Source organism: Anopheles merus, chromosome 3L, assembly GCF_017562075.2.
Source record: "Anopheles merus strain MAF chromosome 3L, AmerM5.1, whole genome shotgun sequence".
NCBI classification, from domain to species: Eukaryota; Metazoa; Arthropoda; class Insecta; order Diptera; family Culicidae; genus Anopheles; species Anopheles merus.
In genome coordinates, this window is record NC_054085.1 from 14,112,199 (window position 1) to 14,138,855 (window position 26,657).

General features: G+C 48.3%; 1 protein-coding gene across 8 annotated transcripts in view; it reads left to right on the forward strand.

Moving 5' to 3' along the window:
- LOC121599219 (teneurin-m) overlaps positions 1-26,329 on the forward strand; it is a 531,100-nt gene extending 504,771 nt beyond the window's left edge. For 7 of the 8 annotated variants that reach the window (XM_041926851.1, XM_041926856.1, XM_041926852.1 and 4 more), the window contains 10 exons: positions 2,544-2,810; positions 4,372-4,680; positions 7,118-7,395; positions 8,697-8,913; positions 8,998-9,192; positions 9,530-9,941; positions 10,010-10,143; positions 10,264-10,471; positions 13,175-13,201; positions 16,116-26,329. In XM_041926851.1, the coding sequence (XP_041782785.1) occupies positions 2,544-2,810; positions 4,372-4,680; positions 7,118-7,395; positions 8,697-8,913; positions 8,998-9,192; positions 9,530-9,941; positions 10,010-10,143; positions 10,264-10,471; positions 13,175-13,201; positions 16,116-22,017 (7,949 nt within the window). In that variant the 3' untranslated portion in view covers positions 22,018-26,329. The remainder of the gene's footprint in view (positions 1-2,543; positions 2,811-4,371; positions 4,681-7,117; positions 7,396-8,696; positions 8,914-8,997; positions 9,193-9,529; positions 9,942-10,009; positions 10,144-10,263; positions 10,472-13,174; positions 13,202-16,115) is intronic. The other variant, XM_041926859.1, reaches the window with a different exon arrangement.
- The last annotated feature ends 328 nt before the right edge of the window (positions 26,330-26,657 follow it).

A 26,657-nucleotide genomic window follows, 5' to 3' on the forward strand; every position in this document is an offset into this window, starting at 1 on the left:
CTATGGAATTAAAATATTGACTAACAAAATGGTTGCCAGCAGAGCAGGCACTGTCGGGGCGTCCCCCAAAAGCTCAAGTGCTGATGTTATCGTTAGCAGTGTTCACTTTGCAATCAGAGCTTCCTCTTTCTGTGTTTGGAGAACGTTGTGGAGATGTTCTCCCACTCTCTCTCTCTCTCTCTCTCTTTCCCTCAGCGCCCCAAATCCTTTAACTACATCGTCGACAATTTTGTTGCTTGATTGTACAACGGACGCGGAGGACGCATCAACACATCAATTCTTCCGCCGACGAACGCCTGCGCCACGTGTCATTTCATTTCAATCAAGTCAACAGAACGAAGCGAACCGTGCGCCGCTGGTTGCAAAGTTTTCCGCAATTGCTGTGTGCGCGCTGGTTGGCGAAATAAAATCGTTTAGGTACACAGGATGCTTCTGCTGGAATAGTTCGACGTTGCTGTGCTGCTCTACCGGTTTGGGGACTGGGGAGGTTTTGTTAAGGATCAAGGATGCTGCCGTTCATTGGCCGGGAAGGTACGCAAACGGGATAAAAACTATCCCCTTCGCTTGAAACGTTTCACGAGAAACGCAATAACAGCACACACACAAGCCACACAGGGAGAAAGAGCGTTCCTTTGGGGGAATGCCCGAAATTCCGACGGATGCTAGAAACTGCTGCACAAGCGGGTATGCGCCAGCACTGTTTGTGTGTTTACATTGCGCTCTTGCGATTGCTATTTTCGGTTTCGACAGCGCAACCAAGCACGCTGATCTGATCTGAATGACTGGTTCTTTTGTCTCGGATACCACACACACACACACACACACACACACACACACACACACACACACACACACACACACACACACACACACACACACACACACACACACACACACACACACAGGGAGAGAGAGAGAGAGATAGAGTTCAAAGCGATAGCAAACCATCGGAAACGTCAAACTCCTTTGCTTTCTTCGAACAATAAGCGCAACAACGCAATTCCTCCCCACACAAAAAAGAACCCCTTTTATACCGCCAAATTGTTCGCTTTTTTCAGCTGAATTCCCTTTCTCTCTCTCGTCGGCCGTTAAACCGTTTATACCGTGAAAAATCTCCAGCTTTTTACCAGGAAGTTTTTGCGTCAATGTACACCACTTTTTTGTTTGCTGCAAGGGCAGTGATAAAACATCTCCTCCATCGCTCATCGTTACAATTGAGCGCCACCAATAGTTACGCGCGCGCGCACGTCACGCACGGTTACAGCGCTCGGCCAAGCGTACCACGGTCGGGGACGGACCACGTGCACGTGCCCCGCTCGAGACATTAATAATCTTGCCTGATGTGATTGTACTGTGTATTTTGTGCAATTTGCGTCCTGCAAAAATGGAAGGAGATACAGGGATAGCGGCAGAATATATCATCATTATTATAAAGAGATTTTTTTCTTCCCCTTTTCATCGGCCTCTAACCTAACAACTCTCAGCTTTGCCGAAGCATTTCGCGATCATTTTTGCGTGACACCTCCTCCTGGTAACGCCGTAACGCTAGGCGCACACAAAAACCCCTTTCTTCTTTTTTCAAAAAACCAACGCCTGTCCCCTGTCTCAGTCAATATTGACGGCTGTAGTTTAGCGCCACCTTAATGGGCTTAAAGCGACAGAAACATACACACAAAGAGTGTGCGCCGAAAATCCTTCAGCACACAGCGTATAAAGCCTCTAGGTAGGTGTTAGGGAGGACAATTTCTTTCATCTAGTTTGTTTGTGATGGATTAAAAGGTTGATGTCGGTGCGGACCTTCATCGCGCTACTTGGGAGGGTTGTATGCTTGCCAACGCACAATAGACACATTTCACACCCAGAATCACACATTTCACAAAGCCCAGACACGAGGGAGAGGTTCAACAACAAACAAAAAATAAAACACAAACTCCATTACAAAATAATAACTCCGTCGAACAGTAACAAAAACCGATTACACCACATGTGACCAGAAAAATGGTACATTGTAACTCTTTCGAGCATCACAGCTTGCCCCGCGTGAGAGATTGATATTTATGTTAATTGATTTTACGCCAACCCGCGTTGGAACGGAACAATGATGACTCTCAGCTTCAGCAGCTGGAATGCTGCTCAGTTTTTGTTTTTTGTTTTTGTTCTGATGCTGCTCTTGATGGGCTTTTTCAACCCCTGTAATTAAGCAAGTTCGATCACCATATTAGGACACGACGACCACCACGAAAGAGTCATGCGAGAGCAAGGAACGACCCAGAGGAAGATCCTATCGGTCGAATTGAAATCAAACATTTTCGAAGCATCCACTGACCAAACAGCTATTATAGAGCTTTGCTATAATTATAGCTTTACACCTTTTTGTTACCACCTGGGCTAGAATTTCTTCAGCGTTTCGTCCTTTTCGCTTCTTATACTAAAAAAATCAACAAAAATCACTCTACCAACACCAACACCTCATTCTAATGTGCCTTTTTTCTCTCTCTCTCTCTCTCTCTCTCTCTCTCTCTTCCTCCCCAATTTAATTACAGCAATTAACAACAAAGGCTCACCGATAGACTACAAGACCGGGTCCGCCTGCTCGACACCGACGAAGGACACGCTGAAAAGCTACGATCGCAACTGCATGGGTCCGGTACTGCCGCCCCGCAGCACGATGTGCGGACCGCCGGCCCACCACTACTCGGCCCCGCTCAACTTCCGCAAGGGCTTCACCTTCACCAAATGTACATGGAAGTGTACCGCTATCTTAGTGATACTATTAAGTGTTATACTCGTTATAACATTATTATTAACAGGTAATTGCCATTCAGCCGCGCGAACGGCGACACGACCACCACCTACATATGTACCCACACACACGCACACACACAGCTCGTTGTTTTAATCACCTAATTATAGAGACGACCACTTGGTTGGTGGAGGTGATTGTTGGGTCCTGCGAGTCCTGCCTCTAACAAAGCATCTCTCCAAACGGACTCGCTGACGTCAAAAAACGACGCCCCCTAGATGGAGGAGATGGGAAGCATATTCGCAACAATGTTCCCGCGCACATGTGTCCACCGGGGTCTTATGTTACATTTTCGCCCCGTTTTGAATAAAAAAAGCATATCTGATCCGCTGAGTGAGGGTGTTTTTTATCCCAACAAAAGGGGTTTCGAAGTGCTCCAAAATGTGGAACCATTTGTTGCCTTCGATATGATGACCGTGCGAGTGAGATTGTTCTTTTTTTGGGTGCGGGGATTTTGAGAGGATATTGGACGGGTTTGGCAAAAAAACCCTAACGGCTCCCATGTACAGTCCTGCAATGTAACGCCCGCTGGTAACATGATGTCCATGCGAGACGTCAGCGCAACTGGACAGGCCGGAAGAAGGTACGGAACAAAGGTCGGTGTACATTGGAGCTCGGTTCATGTTTTTTGCTCTCTGTTTTTTTGGAACAGTGAACCAACGCGAACATTGCTAATTTGTGTAAAGTCAAAGATTTAATTCCAAATTCTGATGTAAAAGTATAACAGGGTGGCAAATGGAGATACAAGAAATGGTTTGCTCAACAAAAAATCAGAAAAAGCAGATATTCTATACCGTATCATTAGTGGAACTGTTTTTTGGAGACTTTTTAATCACTTAATTTGGAAGTTTTGCCCGTTCACGGAATAGAACCACACAGGGATCACATTGGGATTCGTTTTACAGCTGACCATTAGGGCGTTGGATTTAAACCCACAGTTTTGGAGTTGGTTGGGAAGGCTATTTACACTTACTTCCCGACTCATCTGTCCCATCTGAGCTTCTACCAGAAGTCCAGTCCAGTGACGGCTAATGAACGTGATTTACTAACCTTGACATGGGATAGAATTACACACGTCTCTCGATGTCCGACGGTGTCCTTTTACTCGCTTAATCCCTTCCGTTAACTGTCCAACAAACAAAAAATCAAGGGGGAAAGCAGGACATGCTCCAGGAAGAAGTCCACACAGCGCACCATATGTTTATCCCATCTTTCCCGTTTGAATAAACGATCCGTTTTGCATCCGTTTTCAATCTTCCAATGGCCTCAGCGTGTTTGCGTGCGTCAGCTGAAATGATGATTAATTCCAGTAGCACAGTCCTCCTCCCCAGACAAAATGAGAACCTCTGAACGATTCTCACGATCGATCGATTCCTCCCGGGAAGCCCGGGAAGATGCTGTGAATGGTGAATAATGATGAAGGTCATTTGATCCTTTTTTGTGAAAAAGTTGTAGGGCTTTTTTGCCCCTCGGGGCCTACACACTGGCACACACTTACGGAAGTCACATTTGGACGTTTCAATCCCCCATTTCTAATCGCCGTTTTCTCTTCGCTCTTTCCTCCACAGCATCTAACGTATTAAGTATATCATATCCAACCACCAACCCCTGTACAGTTCTAGTCGACGAGAAGGCAGAAATCTCCGCAGCCAAAAGCACGATAGCGGACGCAAACCGGGCCGGCATACCGGGCGGCGGCGGCGACGGCCTCGGCCTCGACCAGTCCGCCCTGGCGCCGTCCGCTTCCGGTCGGCCGAAATCGATCGCGGCCGATGAATCGTCCCCCGGCGGTTCGGCGTCCGGTTCGTCCTCGCTATCGGCCGCCTCGACGGCAGCGACTGGCAAGGCAGCCGGTACAGGCGGCACGGCAGGCACAGGTACAGTACCCGATAAGCAGACTGTTGCATCCCTTCGTTCGGTAGAGTTGTTGCACGCAGTAGCTGATAGTGGTGACGGTAGAGGTAGTGATGGTAGTGGTAGTAGCAGCACGATGGTAGTTGTTAAGCGTTCCCGCCGTCAGGCACCGGGTGACATCGTCACCGGAACTGACACCACCGCCAGCAGCACTGACCGCAACGGCGACCGGGCTGATGATAACGATTTGTTGCATGCTTCGGTGGGCACTGTTGAGCTCGTAGCGCTTCCTACCCCGGTCTTCGATCGGTACGGAGACCTGGACGAACCTCCAGAACCTCCTGCCACGACTAATTTGCTTGTGGAAACGGCTGTCAACAGTGAAACCGTTTACGATGGACGGGACGGTGATGGGCTTTCGGTCGACGGTGAAGACATCAGCCTCCCACCGGAAGATAATGGCACTTTTATCACTAATGATAATGACTTGTCTCCTGTTGGTGCGCCGGTGGAGTCTTCCACGGAGCAAGCTATTATTGACGCACGACCGACGACCGAGGATGAGAAATGGGCCAACGATGACCCATCGGCTGCGGTGGTGTACGCGCACGTACCGCTAGACCAGTCCGAGGTAGCGCTGGTAAGCCTCGAGGATGGTCTGGAGCTGGGCAGGGAGCGTGATAAGCACTACTACAAAACCATCGAACAGGTGGCGATCAAAGCGGGCGATGATGATGACGGTGATGCATCGAAGCTTCAGGAAGAGGTAAGAATTCACACACTCCCACCGTCGGTGGTTCCGGTGCAGCCAACCGCCGTGCCGGTGTACCTTATCAACGAACCAAACGGTACGTCATCTTCCCGCGAAGATGCCTCAAACGGAGCTCCAGAGGAGCTGCCCCGACTGCTGGTAAACATTTCCATCGCCACCGATCACGGTTCGGGCACGGTGCAGCACTCCGTCTACGTCCTGCAGGTGTCTATCCCAACACCGCCGGAACATATGCCACGACCCCCGGTAGAGTCTCCAGAGTCATCACCACCGCCACCACCGGCGAACTTGGCTGTTCCGCCCCCCGTACAGTGTCCACCGGAACCACCGCCAGCACCACCCTGCCCGATCAAATGTCCCTCGGATTCGGCGTTCGCTCGCTATCGCGTCGTCGCCGTACCGGTCGAGGACGATAGTGAGTTTGTCGAGATTGATGAGGATGGTTTGGAGGGCGAGTTGGTGGACACCGGGCTGGGTGTACCATCATCCACCGAGCCGCCCGAAGCGCTCACGGAAGCCAACGATGGTTTGACGCAAGAATTTACCACAGCCCCACGGCTGCCCGAACTTACTGCTGATGAGGAGGAGAAGGAGGAGCGTGATGATGACGAAGCTACTACTAGCTCCAGCCTCAGTAGCGCAGTAGCGTCGACCACATCCGCAGCGCAATGTCCCGAGGTAACGCCACCGCCCATTCTCATCCTGGAAGGTGAGCAGAGTAGCATCAGCAAGCAGCAGCGATTCCCCATGATCTCCTCATCACACCTTCCTGCTTGACCCTGACGTCCCTGTACATACAAGTCCGCCTCTCACACTATCCAGCGAACAGAAGAGTGTCTTCATCAGCCAGCAATCGATACGCCGCGTCCCAGCGTGTGCCCTGAAAGTCGCTAAAATGAACCGAAACGGAAGCTCAACCTCAAAAACTGTGTGTGTCTTTTTCTCTCTCTCTCTCTCTCTCTCTCTTCTGTGTGTGTGGGGCAAGGATGAACAAAAGCGCTGCTTGAAATTCAACGAAGCGACGGCCACACAGCTGCGGTGCCTGCACACACTAACACCACCATCCGGCTTTTAAGCCTTCCCATCTGTATAAATACGCCTTTAGCCGCATGCTTTAGTTCACCGACGCTTTTCGCTTTCGCTTGATTTGAGCCGCATTACACCTTTAGCCTCGAGTTCGGCTTTTTTGTTTCGCTTTGTTTTGTTGCATGTACATTACATTGTGTGTGTGTGTGTCTGATAGTGTAGCTTCTCTCTGCACACTAATTAGTATGCACAGCGTGCTCCTATCGTATGTGTAGTTTAGGTTATCCTGTCTTTTCCGGAGCAACGCAGAGACCACACTAACTATTCCCTTGTAGTCGATGGCTTGAACGAATCTCTTGTACCAACATACATACTAACTAACTTTTTTATTCCAATTCGCTTCTCTTCCCTTTCTTTTACCCACCCTGTTTCTCTCTTCTACACCTTCTTTACTATCTTTTATTTTCTACTTCTTTTTTTCTATCTTTATTATTTCCTTTAACCATTTACCTTTTTTGGTTGGCGACCTGCCTTCCTTTTTTATGTACTTTTTCGTTACTACCTTCATTTTCCCCGATTTGATCATTCTGTGGGGTGAATGGTCGCACTCGAAAAACCAACCCACACAACCCACCAACCACAATGAACAACAACTACTACAGGTGCACGAACGTTCCCGGCGCGAAGCTTCCCACCGGACGGTACCACCTTCTCGCAGATCACGCTCGGCCAGCGGCTGTCGAAGGAGATCCCACCGTACAGCTACTGGAACATGCAGTTCTACCAGTCGGAGCCGGCGTACGTCAAGTTCGATTACAGCATCCCCCGGGGCGCCTCGATAGGTGTGTACGCGCGCCGCAACGCCCTGCCGACGCACACGCAGTATCACTTCAAAGAGGTCCTGAGCGGATTCAATGCGCGCCAGACACGTGCCACTCACGTAAGTATCGTCCTCTGCCAACATCATCATCATCATCAAGTCTGTCCTATTAAGTCTTGAAGTCTTTGGTAGGGGTAGGGGATTGAATTTAAGCAGCTGGTAAAGTGGTGCCAACGGACATGTGTAAGAATACGCCACACCCTGGGAATAGAAAACAAATTTACAACCCTCCGCTTTTTTTGGGATTGAAATACTCTCCCTCTCCCTTCACAGGCCCCTTCCTTCTTTTACGATCCAACAAGATCAGACAAAACTGATTAATTAGAACGATATAGCCACGACGAGTGCCGGCACCCGGTGTTTCTCGTTTTAGATCCCGCTTCTAATCGCGTTTTGGATTTCGGGTTCGATTCTCGTGCCAGTAATTGAATGTCCCCGCGCGCTACGCGTTAGTATGTTTACAGGGTTGGCCGGGAGTCTTAGATGACACCTCGATGTTTTGTAACATTATTTCAAATAATTTGTTTAATTTTGTCATAACCACATTCACAACAATACGCGCGTCAATCACTGTAGAAAAGCTTTTACTTTGGGGTTTGTCAGCAAAAATTAAATTAAAAGGTGACAACCAGGGATCTATTGGCAGTCTAAAAACCCTGCATTCCCATTATCCAACTCCTCTATTTTCTCTTATCCTCTTAACGGCCACTTACGTAACTTGTCCCGACCACACATATGTACGTCCTGACCCCTCTCCGTGCTCCGTGCTGTAGAGGGTTGCGTGTCTGTCCATCCTTTACCGATTTCCTATGCAGCAGCGGCAGGACGACCTCACAGGTCAACCTCATTTGTTGAGCGATTTATATCCAGCGCTCCCGGTCGCTTGTAACAAGCGTGCTCCTGGCTTCAGCTTGCGTGTGCGATCGAGCGATAATGAAAAGTTAACTAAACAACCCTAAAACGTCCTCTGTTCGTTCGTTTCCCCCATTCGCCCGTGGGCGCTGATTTGACGGCAGAGCGGTGCGACAAGGTCACTGAGCAAATATTGATAAAAATAGTCGTCCAATGAATGGAAGTTTAATGTGACCCACGAGTGGACACAGGAAGCGCCATGAGGTCATGAGTCCTTTTTTTTTTTGCTGCTGCTGCTGCGTCCGCGTACTAACGGGGCGTGAATATCCGTTAGCTAAACATGAACATTAGCTCACGGAAGAAAACGGGGGCCCATGATGCGATCGAACACACCCCTCCTACCGGCTCTGGTTGGCAGAAAAGGAATCTACGTCCCATTTTCTTGTTGCTGTATAAATTATTATTAACGATGTATCGCTTACCCGGTTTCCCAACGTTCTCCCAAACAGCCATCGATGCGTCGAGAGGTCACACGCTACATGGAGCCGGGCCACTGGTTCCTGTCGATCTACAACGACGATGGCGACGCGCAGGAGATTGCGTTCTATGCGGTTGTCGCGGAGGATATGACCCAGAACTGCCCGAACGGCTGCTCCGGCAATGGTCAGTGTCTGCTAGGGCACTGCCAGTGCAATCCCGGCTTCGGTGGCGACGATTGCAGTGAGAGTAAGTGATGCTGCTGCTGGCAAACAGCAAGGAATGTCAATAACGTCAAGGAGCACTATCAAACGATACTTTCTTCTCTTCCAGGTGTCTGTCCCGTCCTGTGCTCACAGCGTGGCGAATACATTAACGGCGAATGTCAGTGCAATCCGGGCTGGAAGGGCAAGGAGTGCTCGCTGCGCCACGACGAGTGCGAAGTGCCGGACTGCAATGGCCACGGACACTGCGTCAGCGGCAAGTGCGGCTGTGTGCGCGGCTACAAGGGCAAATACTGTGAAGAAGGTAAATCCTTCTGGATACTTTTTCCCGTGTTTGGGAGCTACACCCCCGGAGTATGGCCCCGAGTTTCGGGTGCAAATGTTTTTTTCCTATTCGTTCTTTTCTCTCTATCGCGCCCTTATCCGTTGTACTAAAACCGTGTACTAAAACTAACAGAAGTAGAGATCATCATCTCGCGCTGTAGATGCCACTGACTACACCGAAGTAGAGACCCAAACACACCAGTAGCTTATCATTTACTAATCCCAGCTTTCCAGCAAGATTGGAAAGGAATAGGCATTACAATTCAAGAACTGTTGCTAATTGAATACTCTCCCGCTCTCTCTCTCTTCCATTCCAGTTGACTGTCCCCATCCGACCTGTACCGGGCATGGGTTCTGTGCCGAGGGTACCTGCATCTGCAAGAAAGGCTGGAAGGGCCCGGACTGTGCCACGATGGACCAGGACGCACTGCAATGTCTGCCCGACTGCTCCGGCCACGGTACGTTCGATCTGGACACGCAAACCTGCACCTGCGAGCCCAAGTGGAGCGGTGAGGATTGCTCCAAGGAGCTGTGCGATCTGAACTGTGGCCAGCACGGGCGATGCGTGGGCGAGACGTGCAGCTGTGATGCCGGATGGGGCGGCGAGTACTGCAACAACAAGCTGTGCGATCCACGGTGCAACGAGCATGGCCAGTGCAAGAACGGAACCTGCCTGTGCGTGACCGGATGGAACGGCAAGCACTGCACACTGGAAGGATGTCCGAGCGGGTAAGGTTAAAGGTTGGCACGTTGGTTTGGAGTGGTTTTAAGAATGCATGTTCTTGTTGGATTTACAGCTGCTCCCAGCACGGCCAGTGTCATGTGAGTGGCGAGCTGATGTGGGAATGTCGCTGCTACGAGGGCTGGGACGGTGCCGACTGTTCGGTACCGCTCGAACAAAACTGTGGCGACAATAAGGATAACGATCGTGGTAAGTAGCCCCTCTAAAGGGGCTCTCCCTGTTAAGCGAGACTTTAGATAATAAAGCGCCATCTGTATGATCTGTCTCTCTCTCTCTCTCTCTCTCTCTCTCTCTCTCGCTTCACAAAAGATGGCCTAGTCGACTGTGAAGATCCGGAGTGCTGCGGCAGTCACTCGTGCAAAACGAGCCAACTGTGCGTGTCCGCCCCGAAACCGATCGACGTGCTGCTGCGCAAGCAGCCGCCCGCCATTACCGCCTCCTTCTTCGAGCGCATGAAGTTCCTGATCGACGAGGGTAGCCTGCAGAACTACGCCAAGCTGGAAACGTTCAACGAAAGGTAAGCGCTACGCGTCCAAACCAACCACTGTTTGTTGTTTTTATTTATTTATTTGTTCTTCTGTTCTGTTCCATGGCGATTTCTGTTTTTTTTCATACTCTCTGTTTTCGTGTTTAATTTTGCGCATTGAACCCCACCCACCGCCTGAATGCGCGGTGCGAGGGATCAATGATTATATTTTGATAGCAATTGAAAATGCTAATTTGTGCGAAAGCAAAAAAAAACAAGGCAAATGAGTCGTGTGGCTCGTGTGGCTGTGACTCGATGACGAACAGTTTTGCATTAACATGTGTGTGTTTTGTTTTCTTTTTTTTATATATCCTTTTCGCTCCTGTTTTCTCCCATTAACTTTGTAAATGTTTACACACGCATACACACTGTGTCGAATTGATACACTGTTGAATGTATCGTTCGTTTTTGTTTGTTTTATTTCCCATGTTTCAATATTTGCTTTAATCGCTCTTCTGTTTTGTGAAGAGTTTTTCATTGTTTTATGTTAAGTGTTTTCTCTTTGTACTTTATAACTTTAATGGCAACTGTTCGTCATCAATTTCTCTAACTATTCTTCTACTCTGTCAGTTATATTGGTAAAATTTACATATTTTTTTTTCTAAATTTCAATCATTTAAAACTCACCAATGAGCTATCAGAGTGAAGGAAGAATTTAAAAGTCCACACTGCCTCAACGCACCACTGCCGTAACATAAATAATTATGCATATAAATATTCATTCACGTTCTGTTTTTTTATCGTATATATATACAATTACTATATAAATATATTATGTTGTGCCCCCGTCTATTTATACATCCTCCCGCTAATTGCCATTTGTTTTGATTTTCAATGTTCCGCATCAACCAAAAAAAAAAAAAGAAACAAACAAGAAAAAAGAAGGAAAATGGAAAAAAAAGAAAACAAAAGTGACACCTTTTACCCTTTTACCCAATCCCCAACCATGACAAAAAAAAGTATTGTGAAAAAATACCAACAAAACAAACAAAAGCGTACAAGAAGTGATGGTTTTTTGAAATCAACGAAACAGACAAAAAAACACCAGGAAAATTGTCATTTACATTGTATCAAAATGAGAGATTCTGCAGAGCCGCGCATCCTGTGATAACACAAAAACACAGAACACAGTCCCACAAACTCACACAATTCTCTCTGTGAAAGGAAGATAAATTAAAACACTCCCACCATTAAAGGCAAATTTGAGCAATATCAAAACAAAAAAAAACCCTCATTGGCGCAGTGCAAATTGACTCCTTCGGGGGGTGGACAACACCAATGCGACAATTTCAGTTTCGCGCTTTAATGTTTGCGTAAAGAGATGTGCATTGTGAAACTGTTTCCGTGAAACAATGCGCAATGCAAACAGTTTGGAACAGTTCTCTCTCGCTGTGCATCACACAATCACAGTATACTTGGAGATCGGTTTATTGTGCAATTTGCTCTTCTGTTTTTTTTTTTTTTGTGCTCCCTACAAATCTGTATGCTTTGTTCGTGATATTGCCTCCATACGCCACACTCCCTGTGTGCAGGATTTTCCATTATGTATCGCAAATTAATACATTAAATATTAATCATCATCGAGCTGCGAGCTGCAAAGTACGAAAACAGCAATAACAGCAAGAAGCAAAAAATGAAACCTTTACTCCTGAAGTTCCGTGCTGATGGAGCCACCCACTCGGCCCGAGGGGACAGCGTTTATCATATTTTCCCAGCAGGTGGTGTTGTGGAAAACCACCACACTCGCTAGCAAAATTCCATTCGCGAATGTGGCCGCGCGAGATCGATCGGATTCGAGTTCATGAGAAGCTCTCTCTCTCTCTCTCTCTCTCTCTCTCTCACTCTAGGTTTTCCTCTAGTGTGCCTGCGAGTGTTGACTTTCCGCCTGGTGAAGGAAACCGCACACACGGCACAAGGGCGGGTAAAAAGGCCGTGAAAAATTAATTCATACTCAATCGCTCGATGATGATGATTATAACACCAGCACTTAATGCGATAATATTTTAATTATTACCAGTGAGCCCCCCGAGCGAGCCAGCAGCGCCATGATAGTGGGGTAGTGTTGGTCCAGCTGGATTGGCTTTCTGCCGACCAGTCGTGATGGAGCGAGGGGGTGAGGGGGAGACAATATCCTGCATAGAGAGAGGCCAGCCATCGGATAACAGCCGGTTGAACATTGGCATTTATTTTTTTGCCAACATTCCACCCAGATTGGCTTCTACACTGTAAACCACAGAGAATGAACCCCTGTTTATAGCAACTTTGTTACGTAATGATAGGTTTTTGTTGCTATTAGTGTATTTAATTAGTACACTAAAAGGCTACTAAGGTACTTAGTCAACTTGATCATTTAAATTATACACAGAACAAGTTCCAATTTGGTTAATAATAAAGGGTCCAAAATAAATAGTTAGCTGTACACCAGATCCATCCTTACAATGTACTAACAAAGTTCCCATAATTTGTACTAAATTCATTCCCACTTATCGAGAGAAACCACGCAATCTAACCACGTATTCCATTTTTGCTTTTCTCCTTCCATTTCTATCTCTCTCTCTATCTTCGTAAACAAAATCTCGGCTAACCACTGCTAAAACTAACCACTACTAAACAACAACAACTACTACTTCTACCTCTACTACCTCACCATCACTACCTACTACTACTACTACTATTCGCTTCGTGAATGTGCAGCGTTTTTTGGAATCATTTTAATGCAAGGTAAGACCCCGGAAAAAGAAACCACAAAAAACATCAAAAAACTAAAAAAAAAAGAGTAAACCTTTGGGGGTCGTGTCCGCATATTCGAGCGAGAAAGGAAAAAACAAGTCACTTAGAGCAAGTAGCTAGACACGAGCGAAAATCAAACAAGCTAACCTAACTAATACTAACACCGCCCGCGTAGCGTATAACACACGAGTATAACACACCAGTATAACAGGTCAAAGCAAACAAAATCAGTAGGGTTTGTAATCAAACTGTTGCGGAATAATTCCTTCATCCATCCACACACACACCTTTCTACTTCAACAAAACCCTTCCCGCTACCTGCACACCCATCACCTTGCTGCTAGCATTCATGCCTTCCCCAGAATTTCCCTAAACAACTCCCATCGAATGTTACTCTCGTTCCTCCCTGTGCTCTTGAGTGACATTCTGCATGTGTTCCCAAGCCTAGGTCCCAAGCCATCCTATATGTTCCAAAGCCCCTCCCGTTTTCCCCTTACCCATTTTGATCTTTAGTTTTGTGTACCGTGATACCGAATTTATGTTTTGTATGAATTGTGTTCACCAACACTGCCAAATGCGTTCTAGCGAACTTACTGACATTGCGAGCGATTTGTGTTTTGTAGTGTCCGTTTTAGTTGCATTTTTTAAGTAGATCGTACTGTATTATCTGTATTAACTTTCTTCGTTTGTATGTGTGTGTGTGTGTACGTGCGTATGTATGTGTGTGTATGTGTGAAAAAGAGTATAATTTGTATGAATGTGTGTTGTACTAAATAGAAGAGTACAGTCTGTTCCAGAGCTACAAAGGTCTTCAAATGTTTCAGTTTTTGGTGCAATTTTGTACTGATTTGACTCGTTAAATCATCAAGAATCCACCTAATTACTTTATTTAGTAGTTCAAATATGTAACTTGTATTTAAATTGAAAACAAAAATGCTTCATGGCAGTTTTTCCAATATTGGATCGGTTCTTTGAAGATTCTAAGAACCACCTGAAGAAGTTGGTATATCAAACCGGCTCTATACATGGATTTCTATAGGTTTTTTGTTGTAAATTTAGGCTCTTTACGCCTTGAAGATTGAAGACCACTGCTTTTGGGATATTTTTGATTAAAAACAAGATGTTCAACTGACCCGAACATTTGAGCTGCGCTGCTGTTTTCGAAACGCACCAATCGCGTACAACTCAGGAACAGACTGTCCATCAAATGCCTACATGGCGCATGCCAGTGTCACACTTGGTCCAACAGGATTCCCTTTTGTTTGCTGTATGTGTTTATTAACGTACACGCACCACACTGTGCTGCCACCCCAAACGTGCGTAACGGGTAATTAAATTTTTCTGTGCAAAAGAAACGCTGCCAACCTGTCAAGGCCCGTGTGACACGGGCTCAGCAGGGGCAGACGACCCCGACAAATGACTTTACACGATAGCTGTGTATCTGTTCGTGCCCCGTAACCTATGACCCACTTTATTCAGATGTTGAAGCACCAACACTGGAAAACATGCCTACTGTGTGAGTGTCCCTGCTGGATTGCTGGAGCTGCAAAAAAAACCCTCCAACCCCAGAAAGCAACAGTGGCGCACACCAGTGGATATATGACAGCAACGGCATACTGCTCCTGCTTCCTGCTGCTCACACACACACACGCAGCTCAACCAGTAGTAACCCAATTTTAGCCCAAACACCAGGCACCTCGTTGCTGCACACGTAAATAAAATATAACCGAATAATTTTCGGTACCGTACGATCCTGCCAACTTGGCCGAGGTCCATGCTGTCGTGCCCCTCCATGCATGCCGCCCGGCCAGTTATTCATGTGGAAATTTTTAATGGGACGCTGCATGTTGCAGTTGCGGTTTGCGCCTATCCCACAGCCTCCGGGTCCCGAAAAAACGAGGCAGTGCAATGCGGGGCAGAAGAACTCCGGGGCTTCATAAACCCGAAATTTATCACCCGAGGTGTATATAGACAGCGGTTGAGTGAGGTCAGCATGTAGATTGTGTACTGCTGATTGGGTGCTGCAGCTGCATAAAACTGGAGTGCGCAATGTGCAATAAATGTGCAAAAAAAAACCCCTCCCAGCGGCGGGAAAAGCGGGTCAGATATTGCACATTATCGTGTGGAGAACGCATGTTGCCACCTAAATTGTCGTTCAGCGTTGTCCGAAAGTGTGTGTGTGTGCGTTTATGTCATGTTCATTGAACATTTTAATGCTATTACATAGAAAATATACTTTTCAGCTTGCGTGGATGCATTAGCGGCCATGTTTTTTGGTTTTTTGTTTGGGTTTTTTGTTAGGAATTCGCTTATTTTAGGACCCGGCTGGTCACGTCATGTTTTTGTGCCATGCCGTACCGTTGAACGCTTAATTCTATTATCAGTTCATTTATTTATCGTTCCGGAAAGGGAGTCCAGTGGACCATTGGAGTTCGCAGAATTCCAAGGGACTGCCAGACTGCCGCGTAGATTACGAATTTTGTGTGTACCACGAACGCAACATCATTTCGCTTAATTCAGTTACATGGCTGAGGTTTTGCATGAGATTTAGAGTAGCGATTTTTTGGTTCCTTCTTTTAGCTTGATTACGACACTACAAAATCGCGTTCCATTATTTTTGATTTTATCGCATTCATTTTCTTCCCAATAACAACAACATCTCCTCAACATCCGCATTTCGCTCCAACAAATCTCCAACTGTTTGTCCTTTGTGCAAAAGCTGTTTTTAGTGATTAAGATTTTATAGAATACAAGACTAGAGAAGCTCAGGACTCTCGGGAGCAGCCGCTCCAGAGGGAATTCGCTCGCAAATGCCCGTACACGTCCCCGGAGGGACCAGAACAGCCCGCTTTCCCCAAATGCAAGACAACACTCTAATATGGTTTCTGGTGTTTATCCCTTACAGCCGTTCCGCCGTCATACGTGGGCGCGTAGTTACCTCGCTCAACATGGGACTGGTCGGAGTGCGTGTCAGCACCTCGACCCCGCTGGAAGGCTTCACCCTCACCCGGGACGATGGGTGGTTCGATCTGATGGTGAACGGTGGCGGTGCCATCACGCTCCAGTTTGGCCGCTCGCCCTTCCGTCCGCAGACGCGCATCGTCCAGGTGCCGTGGAATGAGGTCGTCATCATCGACACGGTTGTGATGTCCACCTCGGACGACAAATCGCACCATGGGCCACCGCACACCTGCTTTTCGCACGACTACGATCTCATGAAGCCGGTTGTGTTGGCCACGTGGAAGCATGGATTCCAGGGAGCTTGCCCTGATCGCAGTGCCATCTTGGCAGAGTCGCAAGTCATCCAGGAATCGCTCGCCATCCCCGGAACTGGGCTAAACCTTGTCTACCATAGCTCCCGTGCGGCGGGCTATCTGTCGACGATCAAGCTGCAGCTCACACCGGACGTGATCCCGCCGACCCTGAAGCTCATCTATCTGCGCATCACCATCGAGGGCATTCTGTTCGAGCGCGTGTTTGAAGCGGACCCTGGCATTAAGTTCACCTACCCCTGGAATCGGCTCAACATCTACCGGCAGCGTGTGTACGGCATCACGACTGCGGTCGTTAAGGTGGGCTACCAGTACACCGACTGCAAGGACGTGGTGTGGGACGTGCAGACGACCAAGCTGAGCGGGCACGACATGAGCATCTCGGAGGTGGGAGGCTGGAACCTGGACATCCACCATCGGTACAACTTCCACGAGGGCATCCTGCAGAAGGGCGATGGGTCGAACATTTACCTGAAGCACAAGCCGCGCGTTATACTGACCGCGATGGGCGATGGACATCAGCGACCGCTCGAGTGTGGTGATTGCAATGGTGTGGCGACGAAGCAGCGGCTGCTGGCGCCGGTTGCGCTAGCGGCAGCCCCGGACGGCAGTCTTTACGTTGGGGACTTTAACTACATCCGACGGATCATGATCGACGGCACGGTACGGACGGTGGTGAAGCTGAATGCGACGCGCGTCTCTTACCGCTATCATATGGCGTTGAGTCCGCTGGATGGATCGCTGTACGTTTCGGACCCCGAGTCGCATCAGATCATCAAGGTGCGCAACAAGGACGATACTCACGATCCCGATCACAACTGGGAGCCGGTGGTGGGCAGTGGCGAACGTTGTCTTCCCGGCGACGAAGCTCACTGTGGAGATGGCGGGCTGGCACGGGATGCGAAGCTTGCCTATCCGAAGGGTGTGGCGATCTCGTCCGACAACATTCTGTACTTTGCTGATGGTACCAACATTCGCATGGTAGATCGTGACGGTGTGATCAGCACGCTGATCGGTAACCATATGCACAAATCCCACTGGAAGCCGGTCCCGTGTGAGGGTACTCTGAAGATTGAGGAGATGCATCTGCGTTGGCCGACGGAACTGACGATTAATCCGCTTGATGATACGCTGCACATAATCGACGATCATATGATCCTGCGCATGACACCGGACGGTCGAGTTAGAGTCATTGCTGGAAGGCCGATGCACTGTGCCACTGCTGGTGGTTCCGGCACGGGTGTTAGCACGGGTGTAAGTGGAGCGTCCTCTGTTGCTTCGTTCAGCTACGACACAGATCTTGCGATCCACGCAACACTCGTTATGCCGCAGAGCATTGCCTTTGCTCCTTCTGGTGATCTTTACGTGGCGGAAAGTGACTCTCAGCGCATCAACCGTATCCGCGTGATCGGTACTGATGGGAAGATATCTCCATACGCCGGTGCAGAGTCAAAGTGTAACTGTCTCGAGCGGGGATGCGATTGCTATGAAGCCGACCACTATCTAGCAATCAGTGCGAAGTTTAACACGATCTCTGCCATTACTGTGACACCAGACGGACATGTCCACATCGCAGATCAGGCCAACTATCGCATCCGCTCCGTTATTTCAAGTCTTCCGGAAGCGGGAACCTCCAAGGAGTACGAGATCTACGCCCCGAACGCACAGGAGATCTACGTCTTCAATCGCTTCGGTCAGCACATCGCAACCAAGAACATCATGACGGGCGAGACGGTGTACAGCTTCCTGTACAACGTGAACACCTCGAACGGCAAGCTGAGCACGGTGACGGATGCGGCTGGAAACAAGGTGTTCCTGCTGCGCGACTACACCTCCCAGGTGAACTCGATCGAGAACACGAAGGGTCAAAAGTGTCGGCTGCGCATGACGCGCATGAAGATGCTGCACGAGCTAAACACACCGGACAACTACAACGTGACGTTTGAGTACCACGGGCCTACTGGGCTGCTGAAGACGAAGCTTGACTCGACTGGTCGTTCGTACGTGTACAATTACGATGAGTTTGGAAGGCTAACGTCGGCGGTGACGCCCACTGGCAAGGTGATTGATCTGACGTTTGATCTGAGCGTGCAGGGCGCCACCGTGAAGGTGACCGAGAACTCGCAGCGCGAAGTGTCGATGCTGATCCAGGGCTCGTCGGTTGTGTCCAAGGTGGGAGAAGCGGCTACCAAGACAACGGTAATGCTCGACGGTGGTACTACGAGCGTTTCCCCCTGGGGTAACGCCGTGTCGGTTGAGTCTGTCCCGTACGTACTGCTTGCGGAAGTTGATCCACTGCTCGGTGAAAGCTACCCGGTACCCTCGAAACAACGCACAGAGATCAATGGTGATCTGTCGAATCGCTTCGAGTGGCGTTACTTCATCCGCCATGTGCCGGTGAGGGGCAAAAATGCACGCACACTAACGCAGGTTGGAAGAAAGTTGCGTGTAAACGGAGAAAACCTGCTCACGTTCGAGTACGAGAAGGACACATCCTCGATCACAGTCTCCGTGGACGATAAGACCGAGCTGCTGAACGTAACGTACGATAAGTCATCGCGCCCGATCGCGTACAGACCACAGTCGGGCGAGTACGCGGACGTCGACCTGGAGTACGATCGGTTCGGCCGGTTGATCTCGTGGAAGTGGGGCAACCTGAAGGAGGAGTACACGTTCGATCGGGCCGGTCGGCTGAACGAGATCAAGTACGGTGACGGCAGCTCGATCGTGTACGCGTTCAAGGACACGTTCAGTAGTTTGCCGCTCAAGGTGACGACACCGCGCCGGTCGGACTATCTGCTGCAGTACGATGATGCGGGTGCGCTACAGTCCCTCACGACTCCACGCGGACACATTCACGCGTTCTCGCTGCAGACTTCGCTCGGGTTCTTCAAGTATCAGTACTATTCGCCGATCAATCGACATCCGTTTGAGATTCTGTACAGCGACGAGGGACAGATACTGGCGAAGATTCATCCACACCAGAGCGGGAAGGTGGCGTTCGTGCATGACAGTGCAGGAAGGTTGGAGACGATCCTGGCCGGGTTGTCCTCCACGCAGTACACGTACCAGGAGAGCACGAGTCTGGTGAAGCAGGTGGAGGTGCTCGAGCCTGGCTTTGAGTTGCGGCGCGAGTTCAAGTACCATGCCGGGGTGTTGAAGGACGAGAAGCTGAAGTTTGGCTCGAAGAGTGGACTGGCGTCGGCACACTTCAAGTATCAGTACGATGGCAATGCCAGGCTCAGTGGCATCGAGATGGATGTGAACGGGAAGGAGCTACCGATCGTGAGGTTCAAGTACGGACCGGCTCAAGGTACGCTGGATGCGGTGAGTGATCTGCGCATCACCCGCAATGCCTTCAATCGTACCGTGGTGCAGGACACTTCGAAGCAATTCTTCACGATCACTGACTTTGACGAGCATGGCCGGGTGAAGAGTGTGCTGATCAACATCAAATCGTTCGATGTGTACCGACTGGAGCTAGATTACGATCTGCGAAACCGTATCCGCACGCACAAGGTGATGGTGGGCCGATCGACTTCCCTCGACAAGGTAAACTACAACGCGGACGGGCACGTGATGGAGGTGGTCGGCACGAACAGCTGGAAGTACGTGTACGATGAGAATGGTAACATCATTGGCATTCTGGAGCAGGGTGATAAGACGAATCTCGGCTACGATACGGGTGATCGGGTGGTGCAGGTTGGAGATGTTGAGTTCAATAGCTACGATGCACGTGGATACGTAGTGCGGCGAGGTGAGCAGAAGTATCGCTACAACAACCGGGGTCAGTTGATCCATGCGATGGAGCGCGACCGGTTCCAGACGTGGTACTTCTACGATGATCTCGGCCGGCTGGTGGCGTGCCACGATGAGAAGGGCAATGTGACGCAGTACTTCTACGCGAATCTGAACGCACCGGAGCTGATCACGCACATCCACTACCCGAAGGCGGGCCGTACATCTAGACTGCTGTACGACGATCGGCACATGTTGATCGCCATCGAGACGGGTGATCAGCGGTACTACGTGGCGACGGATCAGAACGGTTCACCGATTGCACTGTTCGATGTCGGCGGTGCGATCGTGAAGGAGATCCGCCGCACTCCGTTCGGCAAGATTGTGAAGGACACCAATCCGGGACTGTTCGTGCCGATTGATTTCCACGGTGGGCTGCTCGATCCGAACACGCGGCTAGTGTACATGGAGCAGCGGCTGTACGATACGGGCGTGGGCCAGTGGATGACACCGGCCTGGGAGCAGCTGGCGACGGAGATGCGCCACCCGACGGACGTGTTTATCTACCGGTTCCACAACAACGATCCGATCAATCGGCGCGAACCGGAGGGTAACTACATGAACGATCTGCGCTCCTGGCTGAAGCTGTTCGGGTACGACGTGACGAAGATGCAGGGATCGCGGTACACGCGGGACATGATCTACCGGCCGACGGCAACGATCAAGTCGCCCCAGCTGGCGCCCGACTTTGGCGTCATGTCCGGGCTGCAGTGCATCGTGGAGAAGGTGGACGAGAAGTTTGCCGACTTTGGGTTCATCCCGAAGCCGCTGCTGAAGATGGAGCTGAAGACGCGTAACTTGCTGCCGCGCGTTGCCTATCGGCGCGGCGTGTTCGGCGAGGGTGTGCTGATCTCGCGCATCGATGGCCGGGCGCTGGTGAGCGTGGTGGACGGATCGAACAGTGTGGTGCAGGACGTGGTGTCGTCCGTGTTCAACAACTCCCACTTCCTCGATCTGCACTTCAGCATCCACGATCAGGACGTGTTCTACTTCGTGAAGGACAACGTGATGAAGCTGCGCGATGATACGGAGGAGTTGCGCCGGCTTGGCGGTATGTTTAACATTTCCGCGCACGAAATCAACGATCACGGTGGAGCGAATGGGAAGGAACTGCGTCTGCACGGTCCCGACGCGGTCGTGATCATCAAGTACGGAGTTGATCCTGAGCAGGAGCGTCATCGGATTTTGAAGCACGCGCACAAACGGGCGGTCGAGCGGGCGTGGGAGCTGGAGAAGCAGCTGGTAGCGGCCGGATTCCAGGGCCGTGGCGACTGGACGGAGGAGGAGAAGGAGGAGCTGATCTCGCACGGCGATGTGGACGGATGGATCGGGGTGGACATACACAGCATCCACAAGTATCCGCAGCTGGCGGACGATCCGGGCAATGTGGCGTTCCAGCGGGACTCGAAGCGGAAGCGCCGAAAGAGCGGCGGAACTTCTAGTGGTGGTGGTGGCGGTGGTCACAAGGCAAAGCGAGAGCATCGTCACGAGACGATCATCCTGCCATTGCCGGTGGCGTCCGTTGCACCATCGACTTCCGTGCCGACGTCTTCCATGTCGTCCGCTACGTCAACGTCAGCGTCTGCGCCTGCTTCCTCCTCGGTAGCATCATCGTCGTCAGCGTCAGCGGCGTCATCGTCGGCGCCTACTTCCGCGTCCTCGGTGCCATCTTCGGTGCCGGCCGTCGTAGTGACGTCAGCCTCGGCAGCAACGGTACGGCCGAGCGCCTCCACGTGAAGCCCCTAGGTGAGGGGGGTTCGTCGTCTGCTTCCCGCAGCATAGGATGTTCTAGATATTGTGATATACATAGGAGTTACTTTCCGTTTTGCGCCGTACTTTTCGGTTTACCCCGTCAGTGTGTGTGTATGTATGTATGTGTATGTTTCTTACGTTTTATGGAGCATGTTTTGTAAGAACGCGCTAATCGAGGTGTAAAAGTGTAGGCAAAACAAACAAAAACATCAAATCCCCCAATGTCTCCCCTTTCTGGAAGATTCGGAGATCACGCATCACACGTATCACACAGAGCGATGGATGACACTCACACAGTGGCACAGATCATCTCACGATCATCGATCGATTTGCTTTTTTTAGAGAGAGAAAGAGACGCCATTCCTTCACAGTGACACATTGACTAGTAGAGGCGTAACGTTGAGTAACGTTACGTTTAGCAGCGCATATTGAGATGTATAGCTATAGATAATTAACACACATACACACCAGCAGACACGTACTCCACATTGTGCGGTAGGGTCATTTAGAGCACTTGAGAATCTCAACGTGACACAAGCAGCGTACGTTGAATTTCTTTTTAATCGTCTCATAAAACAGTAGATGGGGTGTTTTAACCACTGCGATGTTTCACTGCGCTGCAGGGTTACTCGCTCGCTCGCTCGCTCTTTTTCCTGCCCAATCGTTGAGAAGCGCAATAAACGTCGGATGGAAGCGCCGCTAGTACCGTGTTAGCCGTGCCATAATTGTACCCGTTCCATTTACAGAGAGAGAGAGAGAGAGAGAGAGAGAGAGAGAAACACACACACAATCACAGAAAGCATTGTATAAGTATTTGGCGCGCTAACGTCCACGTTGGGCCACTCAGCAGGAGGTTTGGGAGCTCCAAGAGAGAAGCTCGGAACGTTTTGTACAGACTCGCATAGACTATTTACCACAATTGTAAAACCGAAAGCACACGCCATAACAAAGGAACAGGGCTTTAGGGGATTGGCTTTTGTTTCAATGTCAAACTCATCGTCTAATGCAATGAAATCAACACACAACACGCAGCACACCTTGTGCCACCCTTTTCTTTCGTTTTTTTTCCTCTATTAGGTAATCTTTCTCTCTGTAGCGCCTCATACACAGGTCATACACAACACATAAGAAAACCCACCAAATAATATATTGCAGAGTAAAATAAGCACAGACACACGGACAGACAGACAGATCCAAACAACACAACACTAGAGTAAACTCAAGACATGAAACTACTACCACTCAAATGGTTGATTAAACTTTAAAAGTCACGTCTTCGCCGAACCTGGCTGGTTCGTTACATTCGCATTTCCATTTCTTTGGCTTCTACAGGGTATTTGTAACGGAGGAGGAGGAGGAGGAGGAGGAGAAGGAAGCAGAATAGAGGGAAAGAAGAATAGAAGAAAAAAAACATTGTAAACCAATAGACGAGTAAAGCCTAGAATAGTGTGCAAATATGTAACGAACAAAAACAAGAAGCGGAAAGCGAGCGCAAAGAATAGGTAAAAAAATGTAGAACTCAGCAAAAACTAAACGTGTAAAAGGAGACAAGCGAACAAAACACACTAAAACAGTACAGTAGAGCAGAAAAGTGTTGTAGTTGTGAGTATCTTTGTGTTTTTCCTCTTTCTCTTTCCTTTGTTTCATTCCGTGACATTGCATATCGTCATTAGATCACTCTTTCTGCTGAACAAAACTGCCCTAAAGGTGGGTTGTTTGAGGTATGTGGGCAAGAGAGAGAGAGAGAGAGAGAGAGAGAGAGAGAGAGAGAGAGAGAGAGAGAGAGAGAGAGTCTTATCCGCTTATCAAACGCCCCCAGGCATAGGAAATCCGTGTAATTGTTTGTTCATGTGTATTTGTGAGTGTGTAAGAGAGGTGAATCTCAGCGTAGAAAGTGATCGAGGAGCGTTCTCTCTTAGTATGACTGATTCGACATTAGTAGCAAGGAAATGAGTGTGAGGATGCGTGTGTGGTTTTAGCAACGAGAAGGACGAAAGTGTGCGATCGTATCGTGGGCATGTGTAACAATGATTGTGGTGTGGGTTTTAAACGGGAATGAGAGGGTTGAGTAACGACCATGCGAAGTCTGAAAGGATGCGGAACGGAATAGGAATATTAGGTCTTATAGACGCAAGCGATTGCAGCAGCAGAACGACTATGTAATAGATGTCGCTCCCACACGACAACACAGCAGATCACACATACATACACACACGAGTCAGGGGGTTGGGGGGAGGGAGCAAAGGTTGATGGATGAAATCTTAAAAGCAATATAGAAAGTGACGAGCGAAAAAGAAAACTGGTGGCAAGCGCCCCTGTAGTAAGCAGATACTGGTAGTGTGTACTAAAAAAACCTGTGGAAAAAAATACTACTAAAAACAAAAATGTCACCGAACGCGTCAGAGCTCGGTCGTAAACGTTGTGAAACTGTAGATGAATTCTTGTTTTCTCTCCCATTCCCTTTCATTTCCCTTCCCTTTCTAACTAAAACGCGAGCTATTTTCCAATCCTAAAACAAAAACAAAAAACAAAAGAATATCTTCCATCCAGAAAAACCTAAAAAACAAAATGTGTGAAATGATGCAAAAAAGAGAAAAAAAAAGATTCATTTGCGTATTTTCAACTAGGCAAACAAATGTTGTGCAATCAAAGAAAAAAACGAAAATAGTCGAAGTAACTAAAACAAAGCAAAAAAAGAAGAAGAAACATTACGAAAATCGTGACATTGTAGAGTAGCTTGTAAGAAGCAGCAAACTAGAGTTGAACGCACCTTCATTCGGTGCAAAAGTGCTTCATGGATGGATGAATGTGTTTGTTTGAAAAAGATTTGTTTTACGTGTTAAGTTCATCTTTAGCGACTAGAGACGACTACTCCCATGCCTTCCGTATCCGTTACTTTCCTATAAAACACGTACACACACACACGCATACAAAAATCATTCGGTGAAGTATAGAAAGTGGAGCTACTCGCATGATAATGCAAAATGTGGAAAAGAAACCCTGCTCCTCCTCCTCCTCCTCCTTCCCCATCCTCCTTCCCCAGACACAAGTAGTGTTTAAGGCTAATTGGTGACGCGCCTACTGTGAGTGTGTCGTCTTGCATGCATGTAAAACTTTGTAAATATATTGTTTAGTGATAAAAAGAAGGGAATGAAAAAGAAAACAGGAAGAGTGACGAGGAAGCGAAAAAGCGAGAAGAAAGAAGTTGTAAAGAAAACAGAGTGAAAAAAAAACAAAGACGAAACCATAACAAACGATAAAAAAAAACGTCCGTGGCTAAGGAAAGAAGTTAAAGAAAGAAGGAGACAAATGAGATAAAAACAAAAGTGGAAACATTTGAACATGAGCGCAAGAAACATGACATTTTTTAAAACATTAAACTGGAACGCGGAGATGATCACACATCCCCTTTCCGCTCCCTCCCCCCCCCCCTCTTTTCGCGCGCCCCCTTTGAAGAAAAAGTCACGGTGGGAAGAGGAGGGGTCGGTGAAACCGTTTTTTTTTGTAAATATACCAAAAACTAATGATAACGCAATATTTGACGTGAGACGCAACACATTAAAGCAGTGTGAAAGCTGTTGTGAATTTAAAAGTGGAAGAGAATTGCAGAGTAAGCAGAAGAACACATTAGTAAGTGAGAATTGTAGTAGCGATGGAAGTAAAAAAATGAAAAAGAAAAGCAAAGAGAAAGAGAGCGAGAGGGAGAAAAAAAAACCCGGATTGAAACACGAACGTAGTAGTTGTAGAAAGAATTAAACAAAGTTTAGCACAGAACAAGTAAAACTGTGCGTCAAGCACCCGCGTCACCTTTGCAGCGCACATTGGTGAGCTGTGCGGGGTGTGTATGTAGATTTGATTTTTGTTTTCTTCTCTGTGAATCGCTCTTTCTCTCTCTGTTTGCTAATGGGAAATTCTCAAATGGAGATAAGATAACAACCACACACACAAACAGATAAGCCATAGGACGGAGGGCAATGTTGTGTCGTGAAAATTGTATAAATTTTACCTAAGGCATAGTAGTGGAACGAAACGAATTGGAGAAGCGCGAGAAAAAGCCGCGACAGTAGGAAACCGTTGAAAAAAAAAGCAAAGAGAAGAAGAAGAAAAATCCACGTAAAGTAAGTTTAAACAAACAAAAGCAAAAGCAAAAGTAAAAGAAAAGCAGCAAAAAAAAAACATACACAAATAGTAGCAAACAAAACGTGAGAATTGTTGTGGTGTAGAGACAGGAAGCAGAGCAAACAAAAAGTTGCAAAACAAACGCGCAGAAAGGCAACGCCGCGTTAATGATAACATCAAACAGAACAGAGGAGTGAAAGTGAAACAAAACAAGCAAACAAACAAAAAAAAAAAACGCAAGCGCACGCTCACATGTGAGCGGTGCGGCAATATTATTACGATTATTCATTATTATTATTATTCATAAAACTAATGAGGAAAAATAAACATAAAAAATAATAAAAAACAATATCGAGTTTTCTTTACATTTTGGGGTATTTGGGGAAAGTTGGTGAAAAAAAGCGAAGGTGAGTATTGAGCGGGATTGTTGTGGCGGTTTCGCTGAACTAGTTGAATGTTTTATCATTCTCATGAAATGTCCAAGTCTTGGTTGATGTATGGTGATG